The sequence below is a fragment of the Xyrauchen texanus genome, chromosome 6 (assembly GCF_025860055.1).
Source record: "Xyrauchen texanus isolate HMW12.3.18 chromosome 6, RBS_HiC_50CHRs, whole genome shotgun sequence".
NCBI classification, from domain to species: domain Eukaryota; kingdom Metazoa; phylum Chordata; class Actinopteri; order Cypriniformes; family Catostomidae; genus Xyrauchen; species Xyrauchen texanus.
In genome coordinates, this window is record NC_068281.1 from 4,608,512 (window position 1) to 4,633,666 (window position 25,155).

The 25,155-nt window shown below is 38.1% G+C and overlaps 1 protein-coding gene across 2 annotated transcripts; it reads right to left on the reverse strand.

Annotated features, from left to right (window-relative positions):
* Nucleotides 1-1,000: 1,000 nt before the first annotated feature.
* Nucleotides 1,001-20,972, reverse strand: LOC127644520 (activin receptor type-2B-like). 2 transcript variants are annotated; one of them, XM_052127715.1, is made up of 11 exons: nucleotides 20,567-20,972; nucleotides 13,796-14,006; nucleotides 13,535-13,644; nucleotides 9,578-9,729; nucleotides 8,782-8,925; nucleotides 8,506-8,649; nucleotides 4,741-4,886; nucleotides 3,546-3,660; nucleotides 3,213-3,351; nucleotides 2,499-2,629; nucleotides 1,001-2,169 (listed from the first exon to the last, which is right to left on the reverse strand). In XM_052127715.1, the coding sequence occupies exons 1-11, from the start codon at nucleotides 20,616-20,618 to the stop codon at nucleotides 1,966-1,968; spliced, it is 1,548 nt and encodes a 515-aa protein (XP_051983675.1). In that variant the 5' UTR covers nucleotides 20,619-20,972; the 3' UTR covers nucleotides 1,001-1,965. The 2 variants fall into 2 exon arrangements, with proteins under 2 accessions (XP_051983675.1, XP_051983676.1); XM_052127716.1 differs by lacking the exons at nucleotides 13,535-13,644; nucleotides 13,796-14,006.
* Between the last annotated feature and the right edge of the window lie 4,183 nt (nucleotides 20,973-25,155).

Sequence of the window (25,155 nt, forward strand, 5' to 3'; positions counted from 1 at the left end):
AACAAGTGGTGAATGCTACATTAAAATTGATTCCGACAACTCCAAAAGGCAAAACTATGCTTACTCAAATGATAACAGTCCTGCTGCCTTCAGCTTCCAGTGTCCCAGACAACTGCCGTCACAAATAGAAACATGAATAACTTCCCACAAACCATTATGGACATTTCAAGGAACAAAAGATGTACTAAAACAGCAATAAAAGTTAATTTAGTAAAAAGAGGACCTTTTGTGCTCTCGGAAGTTTGGTTTCATGTAACAGTCATCAGATTTTTCATTGTTTTGCAATGTCAAGCAGTCTTCATAAAATCCAAGCTGACAGGGTAGGATCGGGATAGAGATGAGGGTAGAGTCATGGTAGAGTTAAGATAGAATCAGGTACTGTCATGGGTGGGCTAGGATTGTGTCAGTGTAGAGTCATGGTAGGGGTAGGACAGGGTCTTGTATTGTCATGGCAGGGTTAGAATATGTGCTGTGATGAGTAATTTTATAGACAGGGTAGGGTCAGGGTTTGAGTCATGATAGGTTGGGATAGAATCAGGTACAGTCATTTAAGGGTTGGAACAGGATCAGGAACAGACTTGGTAGGGTTGGTATAGAATCAGATCCTGTAATGATAGGGATGGTATAGGATCAAATACAGTCATGGTGGAAATTGGATTTGGTCAGGTACAGTCATGTTAGGGATGGGTTGGGATAAAATCAGTCATTGTAGGGTTTGGATCAAATCAGGTACAGTCATGGTAGGATCAGGATAGAATCAGGTACAGCCTTGGCAGGGTTAGGATAGTGTCATGGTAGGGTTAGGACAGGGTCTGGTATTGTCATGGCAGGGTTAGAATATGTGCTGTTTAGAGTCATTTTAAGGATAGGGTCAGATACAGTCATGTTAGGGATGGGTTGGGATAAAATCAGTCATGGTAGGGTTTGGATCAAATCAGGTACAGTCATGGTAGGGTCAGGATAGAATCAGATACAGTCTTGGTAGGGTTGGCATAGTGTGAGGTAAATTCATGGTAGGGTTGGGATAGGGTCAGGTACAGTCATGGTAGGGTTGGGATAGTGTGAGGTAAATTCATGGTAGGGTTGGGATAGGGTCAGGTACAGTCATGGTAGGGTTGGGATAGTGTGAGGTAAATTCATGGTAGGGTTGGGATAGGGTCAGGTACAGTGATAGTAGGGTTGTGATAGGGTTGAGTACAATCATGTTAAAGTTGGAATAGGGTCAGACACAGTTATGTTAGGGTTGGATTAGAATCAGATACTGTCATGGTATGGATAAACTAGGATCAGGTACAGTCATTGTAGGGTGGAGATTGGATCAGGTACAGTCTTGGTAGGTTTGAGATAGGATCAGATTCAGTCATGGTAGAGTTGGAATAGGGTGAGCTACGGTCAAGTTAGGGTTGAGATTATTACAGTTATGGCAGTCTTGGGATAGGATCAGGTGATGTTAGGGTTGGGTTGGGATAGAATCAGGTACAGTCATTGTAGAATTGGGATAGGATTAAGCATGTTCTTTGCAGGTTTGGATTAGTATAAAGTACAGACATGGTTGGGTTGGGACAAGGTCAGGATAGTCAAGGTAGGGTGATGAATGGAGGTATTCAAGGAGTGGATATAATACAACATTAAAATGGCATTAAAAGTGATGAGGTAACGTGCTCAAATCCCAGCAGTCTGAAGCAATTCCCTGAATACCCTCTGCGAGTTCAGTCTTTTCACTTTTGAGGGTTTTTTGTGCCTTCCCCAAGGAAGAATACAGTAGATGAAATGCGCTCATGAAACAATCCATTGATATAACAAAAAAAACATTAAAAAAAAATTAAATAGATGAAGATCATAAAATCAAATTAGCAGCAAAGTTCACATTACTGGAGAGGTTCTGATATGTCCGCACTGCAGCAATGAACTTCCAACATCCTTTCGCTGTCCCTGATGTTTGCTCCTGGTTTCAGAGGGCAGTATTCAGGTACTGGACTCTTTGGGTGGTAGGTCTGTATCACTGTTAGATGTAACCATGGATACCAGGCACTCTGTGGTAGAAGTGATGATAGTGTTGGTTGCCTTGGCGATGGTTGAGATGCGTTCCTCCACACAGCCCGCTGATAGTCGAGCCTCCGCATCATGGTCCCAGCATTCCTCAATGGTCTCGCACAACTGTCCCAAACCCTGATGATACCGTAGAGGGATAGAGAGTAAAAGAGTAAGAAATAATGTCTCAGGTTTTATAAAGAAGAACATGCATTTCTACGTCTTAAAAAAATATTTTCTCCCCAAAACACACACCCTGCATATATTCTTGAGTATCATATACACGTTAAGACAAAACTACTGTTTTTATATTTCGCAATTTGACACTTTTATAGATGGGGACAGTTACAGAATGCGATCAGGAAATGTCACAAGCAGGTTCAAACTTGATCCAACCATAGGAACAGTACAGTTGAAGCATGTTAACCACTAAGCCACAAATCTCAAAGAAAAAACTGCTTTCTCACCAGATGTTTAATCCAACAGTCTTTAAAGATGGGCCTCATCTTCTTATGGACTACCGCATCTTGAAGGTCTTCCAGTGTTGGGTGCTGACCCACCTCTTCCTCAAACGGCAACTGGTACTCACCCACAGGACCTGAGTGAGAAACAGCAACAACATGAGCGCAACTTAATGTAATAAACAAAACAGCAGCAAAGTTCTACTATACCTTTTACAAGAACATCAATAAACTATACATGTCTTGGACAAGGAAGTGCAAGACGGAGTTAAAAAGTCAGTAAAAGTACAAAATAAGCAGTGTTGGGGAATGATAGTTTTAAAATGAACATAATAGGTTGAAACTTGGTAACCAATAAGTTTTTCCTGTTATGGAAGAGTGTCTTACCCCAACATAGTTGGCATGCAAGGTTCAAAATGTATAGACATCGGACTGATTATTATGGGAGCAATTGTCCTGTGACATTGGATCACTCGTTTGCAGTGAGTACCTTGTGTCATACGCACTGCACAGCCCTACGTGACTGCATTTTGGGGAATTAAGGTTATCACTTGAATTTAGCAGCAATCACACTGCTTATTTGCAAAAGTAACTTTGCTTATAAGATTATATGTGATGCATTGTAACATGTTACCCTCCAACACACAAAAAAAAGGTGTGCACACAAAATCAGAGGTCTTTTTGGGGTTGGCCAAGTCTGATGAGTTTGAGTAGACTCACCATCAGAGGCAGTGCAGCGAGATACCAGCTCCCATAGAACCAGTCCTAAAGAATACATGTCGATCCGCAGGAACGCGTCCCTCTGGAAATTAATGGCTCCTTCTAGCACCTCTGGAGCCATATACCGCCGCGTTCCAACCTGCAGTAGGACAAACACCAAAAACACAAATCACAGTGATGAGTTCAAAACAATTTCCCTGCCATCTTAATTGAGCATTTGGTCAATTGATTTTAAACAAATGGTCCGTATCCGAGGTATTCCATTGAAAACGTTTGGGCCCCAAGACTTTGCCAAATCAGTTTGTACTCTTTGAAATGTACTTGTTCACTTACCTGACCATGAGTATCTCCTGGCGGTTTCCCTGGCTCAAAGCAGACAGCCAATCCAAAGTCAGCAATCACGGCAGTCAAATCCATCTTGAGCAGAACGTTCTTACTCTTGAAATCTCTGCAAAGCATAGATCTCACAATCACCCAATGGGTACAGCGATGGTTGTGTATGTACATGTCTGACAAATGTACTAAATGGCATTATCATTTGATGTATGGACAATCTGTTTATCGTACTCTTTGATAAAACAGATCAAATTAATAAGAGCGTGATTTTTAGGATCAACTGCCAGTTACAAGAAACACCTTAAGTTAAGAAAACCCTTAATGACAATACACTTATACTTATAACTAAGGGTTTTGTAACTTAAAAACAGTAATTCACCCAAAAATGAAAATTCTCTCATTATTTACTCTCCCTCAAGACATGTGTAGGACTTTCTTTCTTCTGCAGAACACAAAGATTTTTGGAAGAAAATCTCAACTCTATAGGTCCATAAAATGCAAGTGAATGTGATCAAAACGTTGACGCTCGAAAACGCATATCAAGTGCACAAACAGTATGACCATTTGACTCCAGTGGTTTAATTAATATCATCTGAAGCGATCCAAACGGTTTTGGGTGAGAACAGACCAAAATGCAATTCCTTTTTCCACCATCAATCTTGACATCAGCAGTCTTCTTGGCGATCATGATTTCAGGTTCGATTACACTTCCTAGTGCCATCTAGTGCTCTGCGCATGCGTCAAGCGTTAGGACGTGTAATTGAGTTTGAAATCACGATCGTGCCTAGAGACTGCAATGGCAAAATTTGCTGTGAAAAACGGTGTTTCGTCGTGTTCTGGTTTGCTTCCGAAGGTATAATTTAAAAACCGGTGACGTATGGGTGACCTTTATGCTGCCTTTGTGCTTTTTAGAGCATTTAAAGTTTTGGTCACATTCACTTGCATAATGGGTAACCTAAAGTACTGAGATATATATATAAAAAAAATCTATTCTAAAAATCTCTGTTTGTGTTCTGCAGAAGAAAATCATACACAAATATGATGGCATGAGGAAGAGCAAATGCTGAGAGAATATTCATTTTTGCGAAAACTAAGAATTTCTTGCAACTGGCCTTGGGTTCCTCGCTAATCTGTACCTATCTTACAGTTTACAGACTTACAGTTGTAAGCAGATTTGCTTTGGCTTGTGTACCTGTGTGCAATTGCTGGTTTAGGTCCCTCAGCTCTGTAAGGAAGATCTTCATGAAGATACGCCAGACCACGGGCCATACTTGCGGCAATATGGCACAACTGAGGCCAGCTCAACGAGTTCCCCTTTAGGTAATCTGTTAGAGATCCCTGCAATGAATAGAATTTGGGTTTTACATCAAATGCTGAGAGATTATTTTTAATAAAACTCAGTAACAAATTCAAACAAACAATGCAGATAATCCATTATCCCAGAACCCATCATGTTTAATAGAAGTAATTAGTAGACAGCAGAGGCTGACCGATATATCAGTTTCACCAATGAATCGGTGCCGATTAATTTCCGCTTTTTGGAACGATCAGTTATCAAAAACAAATCAATGCAGAGAGTTGCTGTTAACCATGTTTCTCTAGAACATATTGCTCATAAAGTAGACCATTTAACAATATTTACTGTGTGTTTCTATTGTAATACATTGTAGATTATTGTAAGAGTTCACGTATTGTTTCCCTAATGTGTTTGTGTGAGCTGGAAGCACAGACTTTTCAAAATAAGATTCCTTGGTGAATTTCTGACATGTTTATTGTTAATAGTCCCACGTTATGGTTATGATTGGGATTTTGACACAAACTACATCAAAGATTTTCTTTCTTCCATTTCTGACTCTTGTTGCCTCAATGCCTGTGCCCATCACAGTAATGGAGGCACTTTTTCACTATCAGCCAATTAATAAATTTTTCCATACTTAACCACCAGCTTTGTCATTGTTTTTGGCAAAATCCACTATTGGTCAACCTCTAATAGACAGAAAATTGCACATCATATGAACAGTTAGCTGGATAACTGAGGACAATTCTAACAGACTGAATATGATCATGCAAACACATGCTTGGGTACATATCTTTCTGGGGACTCCTCAATCAAAACCATTATTCTCTCTAACAGGGTTTCCACACTTTGACCAAACATTTCCATGACGTTCCATGATTTCCAAGGATTTTTAAGAAATACATTTTTATAGAGACAGCACTCAAAAAGAGCAATTTCTAGCCAATTAAATATATAAGGCCTGAGCTAATGTAGAAAACACTAGTGTTAAACGTCACATACATTCACACTTTTCTGACACTCCACACAAAGTGCTTTACACGGTGAAATGGGGACTCTCATCAAGCACCACCAGTGTGCAGCATCCACCTTGATAATGCGACAGCAGCCATAGTGCGCTAGTTCACTCACCACACACCAGCTATTGGTGGAGAGGAGAGAGTGGAGTGATGAAGCCAATTAATGGATGGGGATTATTAGGAAGCCATGATTGATAAGGGCCAATGGGGGATTTGGCCAGGACATTGGGGTTACACCCCTACTCCTTTCGAGAAGTGCCCTGGGATTTTTATAGACCACAGAGAGTCAGGACCACAGTTTAACATCTCATCCAAAGGACTGTGCCTTTTTACAGTATAGTGTCCCCATCACTATACTGGGGCATTAGGACCTACACAGTCCGCCCGCATGGTGAGCACCACCTGCTGGCCTCCCTAATACCTCTTCCAGCAGCAACCTTAGTTTTCACAGGAGGTCTCCCATCCAGGTACTGACCAGGCTCAACCCTGCATAGCTTCACTAGGCAACGAGTCTTGAGATAGAGGGTGATAATGATGTTGTTTTCTCTGCATAACATAAAAAAACTGCACAGTTCACCTTTAAAACATTATTTGACATATTTACAAACCTTTTCCATGCTGACTGGAAACACGTAAACAAAGCATTGCGTGTTTCTCCGGTACCAACGAGATAAAAATCGAATAAAATAAATTTGAAAAATCTTGACTGCAAAAAACATTTAAGTGTATGTAGAAACATTGGATAATTTTTCATGAAGAACATATGTATGAAGTATAAAGGTAAACTTAATTGGTGGGTTTAATGCTTTCAACTTGTAAGAAAAACACTTCTGGTTCTGATCTTACCAACGTAATGCAATATCATCAATATTTGATGCACACTGTTAAAAGGAGAGTTCAAAATAAAAAAATAATCTCATAATATATTCACCCTCCCACCATCCATACCAGATGTGTATGAGTTTCCTTCTTCTGCAGAACACAAATAAAGAGTTTTAAAAAGGAACATTTCAGGTCTGTAGGTCCTCACAATGGAAGTGAATGGGTGCCAAGATTTTGAAGCTCCAAAATCCACATTAAGGGAGCATAAAGTAATCCATGCAACTCTAGTGGTTAAATCCATGGGTTTAAACATGATGTGATAGGGCAGGGAGGAGAATTTATAGTAAAAAATATTGATCTGTTTCTCACCCACACCTATCATATCGCTTCTGAAGACATTGATTTAACCACTGGAGTAGAGCTGGGCGATTTGGCCAAAATCTTTTTCATATTGTTCGATATCGATATTTATCACGATATACATTTACACGTTGCACTTTTTTTATTTCAAAGTTGACTGAAGGAAAAAAAAAATCAATTCTAAACAGTCAAAATAGTCTCTACAAAACTGCACAGGGGGTCCAGAGATGGCCAAAGCAGTGGGGTCGGCGGGATCTTTTACCAATTTTACTATCTTTTACCGTTTATCAATAAAAAAAATTAATGTTAAAAGATCGTCTGTGTGTTCTGAAGCATAGTGACAGCAGTCCAGTATTTGTTGGAATATTTTTACATTAAAATGAAATATTTGTTATATTTCTTTAGATTCAGATACCCAAGTATGGGGCATTGAAGCCCTTGTGACTGTGGAGTGATGCTGAATGTGGGTTAAGGGGTGTCCCGAGAGAAAATTTAGATTTTTTTTTTTAAAAATTAAAATAAATTTTGTATATTTTCTTTAAAGTGAGCGATTAGTCTAGCAACTAGTCATTTTAGTCTTTCCTTATCCATTCCAGACATCTAATTTATTTTCACCAAATTAGAACAGAAATCGATTTGTTTATTTGATTTGTTTATTATTAAAGGCTCGTAACATGCTGATTAATAGATACAATTAGAAGGGAAAAACATTTTGGTCTAAAAGGTGCTTTGAAACCACATTAACTCATGCAGCGCTTCATGTCTACACACATACAGGGAAGAGGAGCAAATGCGTGCGGAGCGGGACAGGGCAGAAATTATGCATGTTTGGTGCTAGAGAACAATATTCAGTCCACATCACTGATGTTCTGTCGCGCTCTTCACTAGAGACGATGAGCAGGCGCAACCGTTGTCATGAAGTCTTGCGATGCGGACGTAACCTAATTGTTAGCAAGGCATCTAGGCAAGTTCATACAGTCTGACCCTGGGTTACCACTGGCGCATTGTGAGCGAAGCCAAGAGCGTTTTCAATTCATTCCTATGAAAGCAGAGTGTCATACCCGCAAGGTGGATCGTAGGATTGGCAGCGGTGCGGAGCGAGCTCTCTCCTAGCACTGTGAGCGGATTTCGTCCGCCCCAGTGGAAACGCAGCCTGAGAAAGCCGAACTGCTTGTGTTTTAGCGACACACAGTAAATATCGAAAATTCCTCAAAAGCTTATCGTGGATTTTCTTTATCGTGATATAAATCTATATTGTTTTATCACTCAGCCCTACACTGTAGTCATATAGTTTTGCAAGTACAAGATTAAATTTATCGCCACTCCCAACTATCTCAGGATCAGGCAAGCAGATCAGAACACATTCCGATCACAAACGAGTATACACTTGTCATTTCAATGCGTATTTGGACAACATTCGGATGAAGCGTGAAACGTGGCCACACACATACACACTAACCCTTTCGTGGAATTCGGTAACCAGCCACAACTCCATCTGTAGGTTGGTGCCTCGTTTTTCTGCTGAGATGTAGAGTAGAATGTTCTCATGTTTAAAACCCTCTGTGAGGTAAATGTCTCTTTCATTCTGCCATGACTGCTTGTCCTATTAAAACATGCATATCAAGAATGAATCACAATCCAAACGAATGCCATCGTTCATTTTTTTTAAGATGAAAAACACAAGCTCGAAAGCAAAGATAATCCTGTTTTAATGGTGTGAGAGTGGAACATTTACCTGAATTGGAAATATTTTTACTGCCACATATTCACTCAATAACTGGGCCTTCCACACACAGCCAAAGCGCCCCCTGGCTTTCAGCTCCAGCAACTGTAGTGGTTTCAGTCCAACCAGAGGAGACGGAGGAGGAAGACCAGCATTCTAATCAAAGAATTCAGTTTGTGTCACAAAATCGAACGAAACACCAGCATTAAAAATAGAAAAGTATTGGCTAATCAAACAAAATAGATTAAGAGGACATTTAGAGTGCTTGCACAGAACACATTTTTTTAACTAAAGTCCAAAGGAACAATAAACATCATTCATTTGCTATTTGTCATAACTCAACATCTGCAAGAAAACTACAAGCATAACTTAAAAACAGCACTCAAGTTTTTAAAAAAAACGTAGGCTTAGGAGCACTCTGTCGGTTAATACCAGTATATTAAACTGTGTCATATGGATACTGCAAGTTCAAATCCAGCTTGCAACATCTCCGGATCCCACTCATCCAATCATTTCATTCCAATTCGCAGAATTGGCGGTTCAATCCCGGCCCACATGACTCCACATGCCGAAGTGTCCTTGGGCAAGACACTGAACCCCAAGTTGATCCCAATGGCAGGCTAGCACCTTGCATGGCAGCTCTACCGTCATTGGTGTGCGAGTGTGTGTGTGTGAATGAGTCACAGTGTAAAGCGCTTTGAATACCGCCATTTACCATTTCTTGTTCTCTCTCTATTATACTTTCATTAAAAAGCTAAAAACAATAGCTAATTTCTTTCAAGAAGCACATAAAGGCTAGTTGTCAAACCTGGCCGATGTCGACATGTCTGTAGGGTGGTTTTCGCTGGTGGTACGTCCAGCAGGCGAGCACCAGGGCGAGTGAGAGAATGGCCAAAGGAAGAAGAGAATAAACCAGCACGCCCAACAGAGACGGCTCCAGATCCGGGGGCAGAATCTTTACTACAGGAACACACACAACACAAACTTGGGCTCAGCAACTACAATAGCAGATAAAGAATATTTACAAGTCTAAAACTGTAGTCAGAAACTAAAACATATAGATGAATATGATAAAATGGATAGATCTGTTTGAGGATTTTGTAAAACAGCCGATACATGCACCCCTGCTGTGACTGCTAATGTTGGGGAATTGTAATATTATTAACGATTCCTATCCCTAATATTAAATGTTAGAATTTGTTTTGTTTGTTCTGAATTGTACTTATGTATATGTAGACACAGTATGATTTGCAATATCATAACTATGAAAATTGTAATAATTGGATTGCTCTAAGAAGACTGTGTAAACAACTAAAAGTGCAATTGTATAACATTTATTTCTGATAGGGCTGGGTTCAATACAGATTTCCCAATTCGATTTGATTCTAATTCACAAGCCCTCGATTCGATTCAATTGGGTATATTTGTTACAATGTTTATTTTGCTTACATATGAAGAAATTCTCTCTCAGCTAATGCCTTAATTATAAAGGGACCTTCTTACCTTCCAAGTAGAATTACAAAAATATTAATTTTACACATTATATTTTATCATTCGTTTTTCATCATATCAGTCACATTTTAGCTTTGGAAAAATTCAGTCTATTCCATCAATAAATGTTTTGAAATTGCATATACTGTAATATGTTGCATTTGTTACATGTTTATTGTTTACTTGCACAATTGACAAGTATTTACTTTGATATTTAAATCACGTGCTGAAAGAGTACTGTCTCTTTAAAAATCAGCCAGCGAGTGCATATTAATGAGAGAGGACATGCATGGATTCTTAAGAGCATTCATGTGTGATTCGAATTAAATGTTTCTTTTATTGTTGTTTTTTAATCAACAGCTGTAAAGTATGGATGCACCAATCTGATACCTGGATCGGTATCGGCTCCGATACTGAAGCTTTTAGACGGATCTGTATCGGTCCGAGAAGCCCGACCCAAATCCGATACTGTGTGTTAGTCATGTTTGTTACCGTCAAGCTCCAAAAATGACATAAAAGTACCATTAAAACAGTTCATATGACTCGTGCATTTTATTCAAAGCCACTTCAAGGTGTGAGATAGCTCTGTGAATCACAAAAGGCTGTTTAATAAGTTAATATATAAAATGCATTCGCAGCTCCAGCACATCAGTGAATGGCGCTGCTCTGTTCTCTCTCTCTCACACACACAGAGCGGTGCGCAATATTTGAGCACTACTCACGAAACATCTCAGATGTAGATGCTCAATAGTTCAGTTCACTTATAACATGCATTTAGAACAGCACCAGAGTTGTATTTGACTAGAATTTGAATAAGAAGCGAATTAAAATACTGTGAACTTGCCTACAAACAGACACATACAGGACTTCCTGGAGAGTTCAGAATGTCAAAATAAAAGCACGAGGGTTTAAAAGTTAAAGGTGCACGATTGAGATACATTACTATATATTCCTATATTATAATATATTATTTGTTTACAAATGATAATAACATTTAAGTTGAATGGGTTTCAAAAAATAAATGTGAATGAAATGTGAGCTGATATCTTACAACTAAACTGAACAAAAAAGAGATCTGAATCCTTTAAAGTCCAGATACAAGTAAAAAAAAAAAAAATCATCTTTTCTACTGATTACTTATACTGGAATTACTGTTAATTTTGCTGCTACATTATCCAGTATACTAGTTAATAATAAAGTGTATCTTAATAAGCGATACATTTATATTGATATAATGTGTAGTTAGAAGCTTGTGTTTCTTTACATATTAAAGAGCAACCCAATTAGTTCCACACAATATTGTAAAGATGTTCAAAACAGATTATGCAAAAAAAAAACAAACACTGGTATCGGATCAGGATCGGTTACGGCCGATACTGAGAATTCCGATATCAGAACCAGAAGAGAAAGTGGTATCGGTGCAGCCCTACTGTAAAGAACAGAAAGGGTATTAATGACAAATGGATTGGATGGATCTTCGACACAGAATGAGTTAACCAAACTTTTACTGTCAAAATGTAGTGAAAGAATCTTATATAGGCTTCTATGAATTGCTTTGCCACTATACTACTCAATCACTGGTGAGTGAAATCTGAAAATTGACCAGACAGTGGCTAATCTCAGACATTTTTAGTCGCATAGCATGAAATTTGGTCACACATGCAAGTGATTATTTGCATTATAGATGGTTGCCACATAAGTAAAAGATTGCACTTTGGACTTAAGAGTCAATATCGTGATCGTTCAAATGAAGGTTGTGATACTTTGGAAAATCGATATTTTTACCCAGTCCTAATTTTTTCATTTATTTTATCTTCTCTATAGAAATCTGATATGAACTCATCATTTGTCATTCTGCAGCCAAAATACAGTCAATCTCAATGGGAATCCATGTGATCAAGAATTTCGCCTGATGGACTTCCGGTGGCTAAGAAATTATGCAACACTGAATTGTCACAATGGATGAGGAAATACCTTTTAGCAGTGAGTTTCTTAAATTTATGACATGCATCAGGCCCTCCACATGGTTTAATGTGGCCCACGGCTCATTTATCGTAAAAGCATTTTTATTTTTCATTGGATATTTCAGTTAATTTGCATTGGGACATAACGCGTCTCCACAAGCGTTTAACATGCTCAGGGTTGCCAGATAAGAGACGCAACACCCGCAGTTTGAGATTTATACTTCCGCCTAATGTTATACTTATTTTGTGCAATCTGGCAACCATGCACGCGAGAGCGCTATTTCTATCTCTTGCTTTTCCCTTTGAACAAACTCGTGCAATATTCTGCTCAAGGAAAAGTGTTATACAGCTACTCTGTGTACATTCTTGAGGCTACTTGTGATGTTTGGTGCTACTTTGCAGGTAAACCTTCTCAGTGATTAAATTAAATACAAAAGTGGATCTCGGCATCATTGATGTGCGAGCACATTTATCATAGTCATGCAGCCGGTGTTATTTAGTTGTGTGCTGTAAGTCAAACCACTGAAGAGACCTGCATCATGATCCTTTTAGCATGTAAACGGGAAATGTTTTTGAAAATACGTAAGCTCGTCCGCTTTGCGACAAACATTAAAAGTTCTATAAATGTATTTTTTTTTTTATTATATTAAAACAGACCCCTGATGTAGAGATTGTTCAATTGAATAATAAATTAACAGGGAAGTAGAGAAGGTAAAATAAATGTATAATCTCCGCCTTTATTCAGTTTTTTAATGTCTGATAGAAAAGTATCTATCTTTGTAGAGCAATACAATACTTTAGGCAATTGCAGAATAGTCCCATTAGTCACAGATACACTTCAGAAAATTTAGTACACAACTATTTCTGGGCTTAAAAGTAACAAAAACCAAATCAATGCAGAACATTGTATCTCAAAAGGAATACAATGCGACCACCCCCATGCACTACTTAAAGCCCGATGTAATACCCCTTTACCAAAATAGTTGCCCACCCCTGCCTTAGGGTAATGAATTGTACTACTTTTGAGTATGTTTGAGAACGTTTTTTTCTGAAAGGATTACAGAACTATGTTTCAAGTTTTGTCGAACAACACCAATTTACCGTGGTAAAATCAATGCAAAACATGGCTTATTCCCCAATGGCTTATTGCTTTATTTAACTAGCTTTTGTGGATGTTATCTTCTATTGAATAGCACTAATTATGAATACTACCATGTCAATATAAATGACCACACTGCATATCAAGATTTTTGTTGGCCAGAGACATTTTTAAAGAAAGTTGTGCGCTAACATATGGAGGGCGGGTTTACCTGCAGGGGCGATGGCCTCAGGCAGGTGTGTGAATCTCTCATTGCAATAGTTTCCCTCACAACAACAGAAAAATACCTGAGGACTCTCCTCTGTGGCCACACACTCCTGTCTGCTCAGAGAAGAAAAACAGGCAAAGGAGGAATTTACTATTAGGTTTTTTACCATACCAAAAATATGGTTTAATTTAATTATTAAGTAAATTAAGAAAATGTAGCACCACAGTAAGAAATGGTTTTGTTGTCTGATCCGGAGTCAGTTACCTGTCGTAACAGTTAAAGTCGTCGAGCCAGCAGCCTTTTTTCACCAGGCGGATTGTTCCGGTGGAGTTCATCCAGGAGGCATAACAGTGCAGCCTCTTGTCTTTCTCCCCCTCGCATCGCTCAAAACCGCTCTGATTGGTCTTTTCTGTCCTCCAGTTATCATTGTAGTAGATGCACTCACTGGTCGCCACCTCCCCCTGACTGGGTCCTCCTGACAGAGTGGCATTTATACATTAAAATATGCATTATGTGTACATTACAACAAATGCATTATATATGTTTTAACTCAAGCATATTTAAAGTATATTTCCATGCATTATACAAGTACAATCCAAAGCAGTTTAGTAACCTGAATGGATTTTGAATGATGTGATAACAACAATTTACATTTATATAGAGCTTTTCTAGGCACTCAAAGCGCTTTACATAGTATAGGGGGAATCTCCTCAACCACCACCAGTGTGCAGCATCCACCTGGATGATGCGACGGCAGCCATAGTGCGCCAGAACGCCCACCACACACCAGCTATTGGTGGAGAGGAGATGGTAGAGTGATGTAGCCAATTTAGGGATGGAGATTATTAGGAGGCCATGATAGATAAGGGGCCAAGGGGGGGAATTAAACCCCTACTCTTTACGAGAAGTGCCCTAGGGATTTTTAATGACCACAGAGAGTCAGGACCTCGGTATAACGTTGCATCCGAAAGACGGAGCGGATAACTGGCTTACAGTCCATTATCCTGCTTATTACAGATTAGTATTAATTATCAACAAAATATATCAGCACAATGGCAAAAATGTACATTAGCTTCAAAAAGTATTAACAGACACACTGAAGCCTCAATAAAAATGGAATGAACGTCCTTGCATTAGATAACAAAATATAACACAAAGTGGAAAGGCTAACGATTCATTAAAATCACGCTATAATGTGTTGTGTTTATTAACCGCAAGGTCTGTAATTTCATTAAATAATAAATTGTCTGCACTCCCTGCTCGCAGCTCTGTTCTCTCTGTGCATTGCTACTCAGCACACGACCTGCATTATGATTTCATCATCAAAAATATATTTATCAATAGCCTGACAAATGTGCATTTTCCAGAGAAATTACGGTAGCTCTCTGAATTACTTACTGTGCTTCAGCGAGGGAAATCATTTGTAAAAGAATGTAACGAACAAAATAAAGAATATCTGAGCATAGCTGATGCTTCATGAGAGCGGAGGGCAGTCTGCGCACACGTTCATAGAAACAACTGTGCGCACACACAATCTGTCAATCAAGAATGCTTGATCTCAGCGGAGTCATTCATCAGCGCGAATCTGTCAAACCCATTTGAATAGCTTAACGAAGGTATATACACTCGTCATGATAACAGTCATAAGTAACAGGAAAAAAATCAGCTGCCCATAAACCTTCTCTCTCGCACCACCACCCGCAGTCGGCCTTTATCCCTCTCGGAGGCTTGATTAGCCTGATAAGGGACCGGGTGTGTAGAATCACAACCCGGCCCCGCCCTCCGTCCTGTCACAAAGACCCATTTGCGAACGAGCTTTAAAGTCCTGGCTGATGTCTTGAGATGTTGCTTCAATATATCCACATAATTTTCCTTCCTCATGATGCCATCTATTTTGTGAAGTGCACCAGTCCCTCCTGCAGCAAATCACCCACACAACATGATGCTGCCGCCCCCATGCTTCACGGTTGGGATGGTGTTCTTCAGCTGGCAAACAGTTACATTTTTGTTTCATCGGACCAGAGGAAATTTCTCCAAAAAGTAAGATCTTTGTCCCCATGTGCACTTGCGTACTGTTGTCTGGCTTTTGTATGGCAGTTTTGGAGCAGTGGCTTCTTCCTTGCTGAGCAGCCTTTCAGGTTATGTCGATATAGGACTCGTTCTACTGTGGATATAGATACTTGTCAACCTGTTTCCTCCAGCATCTTCACAAGGTCCTTTGCTGTTGTTCTGAGATTGAATTGCACTTTTTGCACCAAACAATCTCGAAGAGACAGAATGCGTCTCCTTCCTGAGCGGTATGATGGCTGCATGGTCCCATGGTGTTTCTACTTTCATACTATTGTTTAAACAGATAAACGTGGTACCTTCAGGCATTTGGAAATTGCTCCCAAGGATGAACCGGACTTTAGGGGGTCCACAATATTTTTTTTCTGAGGTCTTTGCGGATTTCTTTTGATTTTCTCATAATGTCAAGCACTGAGATTGAAGGTAGCCCTTAAAATACATCCACTGGTACACCACCAATTCAGTACACCTCCTACCAGAAGCTAATTGGCTAATTGTCTAATGGCTTGACATAATTTTCTGAGCTACAAATGTCTGATCACCAATCACTTGCATTGTGAGGACCTACAGAGCAAAAAATCTTCATTTGTGTTCAGCAGATGAAAGTCATACATATCTGGGATTGCATGAGGGTGAGTAAACAATGAGAGACTTTTCACTTTTGGGTGAACTATATCTTTAAGAGGACTCAGGTCTGAACACCCTTTCCTTGAACAGCATTTCTATTGGCTGCAAAGCATGTTTGCCAATGATTTAACTTTGGTCAAAAGGAATAGTTCTTTCTTTTTTATATATTTATACTCATATTGCAGTTCAAATCCAATATTTTTCAAAATATTCGCAACTAGACTGTTTGTCCAAATCATTTAGCCCTACCAAGTGGCACCAGCAAACAAATGATACTAGAGCTTTTCTGGGAAATAACACTTTTCCAAGCCAAGTCCTAGACTACCAGAAAGTGTCCAAATAATATGTTTTGTCTATATTTTTTATACAATATCTTTTGTTTCATAATTTGAAATGTATTTTTGTAAAAAAAATGTGTTTGTGCTATGTTTTATTTTAAAAGAAATGCCAGTTGGTTTGACATTTTGTTCAAAATATATAATCCACACGACTCTAGTGGTAAAATCCATGTCTTCAGAAGCGATACTAAAGGTGTGGGTGAGAAACAGATCAATATTTATCCCTTTTTAAACCAATATTTAAACCTTCCAAGCGCTCTTCTCTTCAAAGAGTTTTTAATCTTTTGTTTTTGGCGATTCTGATTCTTCGTGCATACTGCCCCCTACTGGACAGGTAGGATAATTTATAGTAAAAGAGGACTTAAATATTCTGTTAAAAAAGACGACTTAAAAAGGACTTCCAACCCACACCTATCACATCTGAAGACATGGATTTAACCACTGGAGTCATATGAATGACTTTTATGCTGTTGTATGTGCTTTTGGAGCTTCAAAGGTTTGCACACCCATTGACTTGCATTGAACGGACCTACAGATATTCTTCTAAAAATCTTTGTGTTTCACAGAAGAAAGAAAGTCTCACATCTGGGATGGCATGAATGAGTTAATAATAAGAGAATTAAAATTTTTGGGTGAAATATTACTTTAAACACTTCAAAACTCATCAAATAAGAATCATAATAATAATGATTCTTAATAGGAGTGGTGGTGGCATAGTGGCTAAAGCATAGGGCTGTTATTCAGAAGGTCGCTGGTTTGAACCCCACCACCATTGTGTGCTTGAGCAAGGCACTTAACTCCAGGTTGCTCCGGGGGGATTGTCCCTGTAATAAGTGCACTGTAAGTCGCTTTGGATAAAAGCGTCTGCCAAACGCATAAATGTAAATGTTAAACTAAAGTCTGTTTATCTACCAAAAAAAAAAAACACCACAGTACAATAACATACCAAACATTCAGCCACAAACTGCATGTTTAAGGAGAAGCAATGATTCAAGACCAGTGAATTGAGCTATGCGGTCTTCAGTAAACCACCAAATCAAATCCAGATGTTGGATCAGCTGGATTTGTTGGAAGCAGGTCTCGGTGTTAAATGAATGCTGTAAAGCTCTGCATCACCTCTCACATTCGTACAAAGAATTCAGTCAAGGATCACAAGATGCTGTCTTAGCGTAAGATGCACTCAACATCAAAGAGAGCAACACTTCAGATTTAACATAAAAAATAAAACTGTTGAATATGACATAATAGAAACTAATGTTGCACAGGCTACACTACAGAGGTCATTTTTGCACATTGCACACTTTCAAATATATAAACAAGCCCATCCCTTTAAATTCAACATATAGCTGCAGCCTGTCCATCCCCCCTGCAAATGTTACCCAACCTACTCACTAAACCCCCAGGATCAAGAGAGATGGCAAAAGGGATAGCTAGAAAACCCTTACCATCAGGGTTATGAGTTTACATTTTCACGTTGGTAACGGCTAAACGCTCAACCATTGTGTGGACTTACTGATATACAAGCACATGCTTGATGGCTCCTTTGTCACTTACACTAGCCATCACATGATAGTGCATTACGTCAGCAACCCCCTACTTAAAACCCATAGTCCACTGCTTTCTCGTTCACACAGAATATTAGAGAAAGGGCTCTACATGTAGTTGTAAGGCCCCCTGCAGTGCTCTTTCGCATTGAAGCCCACAGATTTCACCTTTCTTCACCCCGCCAGCACCCAATCCTGAAACACTCTCACACTGATCTAGAGGGTGTATCAAAGCCCCTTTTGTTTTGAGTGGGTATCCTGTTAGAAACAATAAGGCAGCCTATTATAAATCAGCTTGCAGGATAAGAGGATACTGTTCCTCGCTGTTCCCTGATACACTGATCAACAAAACAAACCAACAGCTGAACAAAGCAAAAAGTTTTGTCTTCTGGTCAAAAAAACAAATGAACATTGAATTTTGTAAAACAATGGCGGCATGACAAACAACCTTTATATGGAATAGGGATGCACCGAAATTTCGGCCGAAAATGGCACTTTCGGCCGAAAGAGAAAAAAGGCCGAAAATATATACCTCCTCTATTTATCTGCCCAAGCACCAGCACAGAGAGTGAGAGACTGTTCAGTGCAGCATCTCATGTTCTTGATGAGCTTTCAGACAGGAGAGACTGTCAGAACGTTTAGCAACTTTTGTTCTTGAAGAGAAACCTGTCATTGTAGTTAAATAGAAAGCGGTCCAATATGATGTGTATAGCAATTACATTACACTTGTTCTTCACTTGAGGATACATCTGTCGTTTACAGTTGAGGTTGGATTTAGTTCAATTACTGCTGTTTTGCACAATCATTTTCACTTAAAGTGTACATACGTTTACATGAACAGAATAGAGCACTGATATATATAATTATATATTATAGATATATATAGATCAGTGGAATAGAGGCCCTCTGCCATTCTGTGTTCTGCCTGTTGTTTTAATTAAAATTACTGTTGCATATTTAAACTTTTTGAAAGATGTTAGCGAAGTTCATTACTTGACTGTTGTTGTGCATATAATAGTTTTCTAAAACTTTACATTATTTGGATAATTGTTAATAAAATCTGTAAAATTAGATTTTTACAGAACTGAAAGAAGAATAATATTTAATATAGTTTTACGGTAATATATTTTTTGTCTAATTTTGGTGTGCTACTTTCAATAAAAGTGTGATTTGTTTTATTGGTTTGTAGTTTTTTCAATTCAGATTACTTAAATTCATGAAATTAATGAAAAAGTATCAAATTAATACAATTATACATAACATTTTTTTTTTTTTTTTTTTTTAAATAGGTACAAATTTCGGTTTCGGTTTCCGGCCAAGTGCATCCTGGATTTTCGGTTTCGGCCCAGAATTTTCATTTCAGTGCATCCCTAATATGGAACATAATAAAAAAAAAAAAAAAAAAAAGCTGATAAACATGTTTTGATATTGTGAGTTTTACATTTAAGTCCGAAATTGGTCCGATAAATGATAAATTAATATTTTAAAAATTTTTATTAATAAAATAAAGTTTTTTATTAAATATTTTTTTTTTATTTGAATTTATTTTCTTTTTTCCTCAATGTTTTTTACATTTTACATCACAGAACATAGTTGTCAATTTTTATTAAAAAATGTATTATTGTTATTTCGTTGATATAACTGCCTTAGACGTAATGCAAATGTTATATTTGACCACAATTCATCACAAATAACCAATGCTGAACTAAACACTTGGAAATTATAGAAAGGCAACAATCTCATAGGAAACTTTTTTATATATATTTAGAAGATTTAAAGCAAAACGATGCGCTAAATGCCTTATAAACCGACAATGACAACAAAACAAATGTTGCATGATGACACTAAAATATCTATGTAACAGTTGCTGTAAACTAGCAGCTGTTTTACTTCGCTCACCGTACCCATGATGTCTTTAAATATGTTTAAAAACTCACAATCAACCTTTAAATAATCCTACTTAAGCAGAATCAACCCTAAATTGACAAAAAAACCAAAATATCCAGGGGTTATGAAAGGGTGAACAACAAATGCGTGGTTACCCTGAACACAAGCACTGAAATAGCTACACTGTCTACGGCTCAAAACCCAACGAGCTGCCTCACTAGACAGCGTCATTTTAGGCGCATGCGCGTTGGAAGGTTCAAATTCGATTGCTCGGCGACTTCGATAAATTCTTTTTTAAAAACGTTCTTTTGAATATTCTTGAATGTTCTTTTTTTTACATACGAAAACGCTTGGAAACAGCGCGTACGGACGTGATAACGCTTTCGGTGTGAACGCCCCTAAAGTGGGGAACTTACTCGATTTTGGAACACGGCCACTGACACTAGCGGTGCTTGTATAATTAAAATGTTACAAAGCTCCACTGAGCAATCGATCCAATGGATCAAACTATTTTTATTAGATACTGTCATTCTGACTAGAGTAGGCCTAACAAAATCGCTTAGAACCCTTACCTGTGCACCCTCCTCCCCAGATAAGTACAAAAGTCAGCCAGGGAACAAACATATTCCTTCCTTCGCAGATCCTGGAGATAAATGTTGTCCTTTAGGCTTTGAACGCATTTAAAAACACAATAAAACGTGCACGTGAACACATGAACGCAAAGGAGACGCGGCACGCGGGGCCTGCGCGCAATTCCTCACCGCTACAATAATAAAACAACCTCTCCTTTACAGAAACACAAAAAATCCTTTAGAAACAATATCCTGTAAATTAAAGTCCATGATGCCACGAAGAGCCAACAGTTCATTCTAGCCGGGCATACTTGGACAGCATTGAGGAACCCTTGAGTTTGGTGAACGCTTGGAGAAGGAATAAACCCCCTTGTTGTTTTCTCGCAGGAACAGCACGCTTCTGGGCCAGTTGGAGAGGGGCAGGAAGGGATTGACGTCCAAAAAGCTGAACAGCGTCCAAAATGGCTCCTGAGAGCCGTGCAACTGCGGTGCCAGCTGAGAAACCCGGATGTTCATCAGGACCACTGGACTTATTTAATGATGTAATAATAAAGTGTAAAACTCAACTGTAAGCAATAAAATAAATACATAAATAAAAATGTCCCATAAACTTCAATGACATATATTGTGTTCAATTATCTCCCATAATACTTGACTATAAACTACTATTATTATTATTTGTTATTATTTGCTATTTTACTTGTACCATTTTAAAATGCATTACAATTAAATATTATAGACTGTGATGGGGAAATAATTATGCTCATCATGCTTTATCATTTATCTCAATAATACTACACCTAAAATTCAACTAAAAGCAATAATTAAAAACAATAAATACACTATTGTTGCATAAACTTGAACAACTGATATTGATTATTGATTTTAATTATACCATTTTTAAATGTACATTAAAATTAAACAGAGAAAAATTACCTAATTGTTTCATACACCTAATTTGAAGTCTAAAACTCAATTAAAAGCAATAAAATAAGATTACATTTTTTTTATAACTATTTTATTTGCACTATTTTGAACTGTACTATTTGAAAATGCATTAAAATCGCATTGAGGCTTTGAAGATAATGAATGGCACGTCCTGCTTTATCATTGGACCCAAATATCCGACATACAGTACAAAGTTATGAACTATAAGTGAGCAATAAAATAAAGCAAAAAAAAAAAAAAAATATACAAATAAATCAAATAAAAAATTGCTATAAACTTGAATAATAGACATTGTGTTTAATTGTACTTTTTTTTTAATTGTGCCATTTTAAACTTCACTATTTAATATCGCCCGATACAAAACTTTAGACCTGGGTGGACTCTTGAAAGTTTCAAAACTTTAGTAAATGAGCCCAAGCTAATCTTGCCCCTGTCATCCCTTTCTTCTCTACTCAGTCAACTCTGTTCCCTCCTGCAAACAAAAACTTAAGAGGGTCACATTCCTCCCCCCATCCCCGGATACTCAGCTGTCATGAACAAACCCAGGATATTCCCATCTCTCCCAGACGTTCCGATACAAAGACTCACTCTGTTTTCCAACCAAGTGCAAACAGGGCAGCTGAGCACGTGTTACCTTTAACTAGCTGCTTAGACTCAGAGAAGACGGTGAGACGTGAAGAATAGACTGAAAAGTATCTGTTTGTCCCAAAAACTCCAGAAAATGTCTTAATTCATTCACAGGGTTTATTTGCCGTATAATGAAAGTGAACAGTGACTCCAGGTCTGTCAAGCTCCAACATGGAGATAAAAACACCATAAAAACTCAGTAAAAGTAATTGTTATGATTTATGCACTATAATCAGGGCTGGACTGGGAAGAGGAATCGGCCTGGGATTTAGATGGCAACTGGCCCAAAACTTGATCCGAAAGTTGTTGAGCGCTGATTGTGGGTGGGGGTGGGGATGGGACCCACCTGCCCGCTCAGTTCTCCTGATGGCCAGTCCGCCCCTGATCGGCCGCAAAAATGCGTCGGCCCACCGGGAAAATGCCCGGTATGCCAGATTACCAGTCCAGCCCTGACTATAATCCAAGTCTTCTGAAGGCATTTGATCACTTTGTTTAATTAACAGAATTCAATTTAATTCATTATTCACTCTCAAAGCAAATCAAATGATTAACCCTTGTGTGCTGTTCGGGCTGTTTTCAGCCACTAGGGTGTGCTTTTGAGTCGTTTTGTGGCCATAACGTTCTCTGTGTTTCAGCTAATGGAATGATTTTTGGTGACAAATCTTATTTTCACACATATTTTAGGAAAATGCTTTGAAAATTTTCAAAAACTCAACAGTACACTGTGGGCAAATTCACTACCCTTTGGTTATGTTCGTGGCTGAAAACAGCCACTACTTTAAACTGCTGTAAAAATTTATCAGATAAATATTTTATTATTTATTTTTTATTTTTTTGCATAAATCTATTAATCAACCTCAGTCCTGTTCAAAACTACTAAATGTTTAAAAAAAAAATCAGGATTTTAACTCTTTAATTGCCAAATTCATAAATGATGTCACTGATTTGGGGGGGGAAAAAAACACAAAATGACGTATTTTCAATATAAAATGTGATTGTGGACTGGATTTTTTTTAACCTTTTATCACAGTCTTGGACATGTTGTTAATGGCATATAATAGCATATTAAAGTGTGTGTGTGTGTGTGTGTGTGTGTGTGTGTATGGGTGAGCAGGTATTTATCACTTTGTGGGGACCAAATGTCCCCATAAGGATAGTAAAACCCGAAATTTTTGACCTTGTGGGGACATTTTGTCGGTCCCCATGAGGAAAACAGCTTATAAATCATACTAAATTATGTTTTTTGAAAATGTAAAAATGCATAACGTTTTCTGTGAGGGTTAGGTTTAGGGATTGTGTTAGGTTTAGGGGATAGAATATAAAGTTTGTACAGTATAAAAACCATTATGTCTATGGAAAGTCCCCATAAAACATGGAAACACAACATGTGTGTGTGTGTGTGTGTGTGTGTGTGTGTGAGAGAGAGAGAAAGAGATTGTGAGAACTCACCTTGTTATTTTTTAGTATTTTTGAAGCTGCACATGACAATGAGAATAATCATGCAAACATTGTCAAAACACAAACAGTATCTTCTAAATTTATCTCTAACAAGCACATGAATTCAAGTAAAAATTAACAGGAATAGGATGCATGTAGTAACAAATGTGTAATGGCACATACCTTGTCTAGATTGTCGACACCTTATCATCTCTAAAACTTCACTACAAGTCAAGCCCTTTCTCATGTTGCTTGCTGCTCTTCTCACCATCAAATGACCAGCAGGCTTGCATGCAAGTGTTTAAATCCACTTGCTTTGTTTTTGATTACTCTGCATTTCTCACCATCAAAAGGCACATTGTTTTTGTTTACTCCATGTAGTTGTGAGAGCTGAGGTGCATGTTTTGATTTTCTCAGACACAACAAGGTGAGTTCTCACACTCTCTCTCTCTCTCTCTCTCTCTCTCTCTCTCTCTCTCTCATGCACACACACCAACACACACCCACACACACACTTTAATATGCTATTATACTCCATATAACTCCATGTAAAAGACAGAGGGTCCAAAAAAGAAGCCAGAGATAATCGCAGATTACAACTGCTGCAAGGGAGGTGTCGACAATCTAGACAAGGTATGTGCCATTACACATTTGTTACTACATGCATCCTATTCCTGTTAATTTTTACTTGAATTCATGTGCTTGTTAGAGATAAATTTAGAAGATACTGTTTGTGTTTTGACAATGTTTGCATGATTTTTCTCATTGTCATGTGCAGCTTCAAAAATACTAAAAAATAACAAGGTGAGTTCTCACACTCTCTCTCTCTCTCTCTCTCTCTCTCTCTCTCTCACACACACACACACACACACACACATACACACACCAACACACACCCACACACACCCACACACACACTTTAATATGCTATTATACTCCATATAACTCCATGTAAAAGCCAGAAACTAAGCTTTTTTTTGCACAGGCCTATCTAAAGGGTTAATGGTGCCACGTGGTTATCAACAGTAAAAATTACTAATTTTACCTCTTCCCAACAGGGAAAACCACAAACAATCAAAAATGCATGACTATATGGTGTCATGGCTTTGCAATCAAAAAATGTGGTTATAATGGAAGTCAATGGGGCAAAAACAGCCACAAACAGTAAATGAGGGAGAAAAAGTTTAAATCTGATGCTGCACAAAAACTAACAATGCATCGAAACCAATGTTGTTTCTAATCTTTAACATGTCCAAGACTGTGATAAAAGGTAAAAAAAAATCCAGTCCACAATCACATTTTATATTGAAAATACGTCATTTTGTGTTTTTTTTCCCCCCAAATCAGTGACATCATTTATGAATTTGGCAATTAAAGAGTTAAAATCCAGATTTTATTTTTTAAACATTTAGTAGTTTTGAACAGGACTGAGGTTGATTAATAGATTAATAGAAAATTTGGAAAAAATATTTATCTGATAAATTTTTATAGCAGTTTAAAGTAGTGGCTGTTTTCAGCCACGAACATAACGAAAGGGTAGTGAAATTGAACAATGCACAAGGGTTAATAAAGGCCTT

Bases quoted from the DNA above. Each gene is read 5' to 3' on its own strand.
- LOC127644520 (XM_052127715.1), bottom strand. From the start codon at position 20,618: ATGTTTGTTCCCTGGCTGACTTTTGTACTTATCTGGGGAGGAGGGTGC. The intron at 8,926-9,577 runs GTTTGACAACTA...TTCTTTGATTAG, and splicing joins GACATGTCGACATCGGCCAG to AATGCTGGTCTTCCTCCTCC. The intron at 3,352-3,545 runs GTAAGTGAACAA...GTCCTACTGCAG, and splicing joins CAGGAGATACTCATGGTCAG to GTTGGAACGCGGCGGTATAT.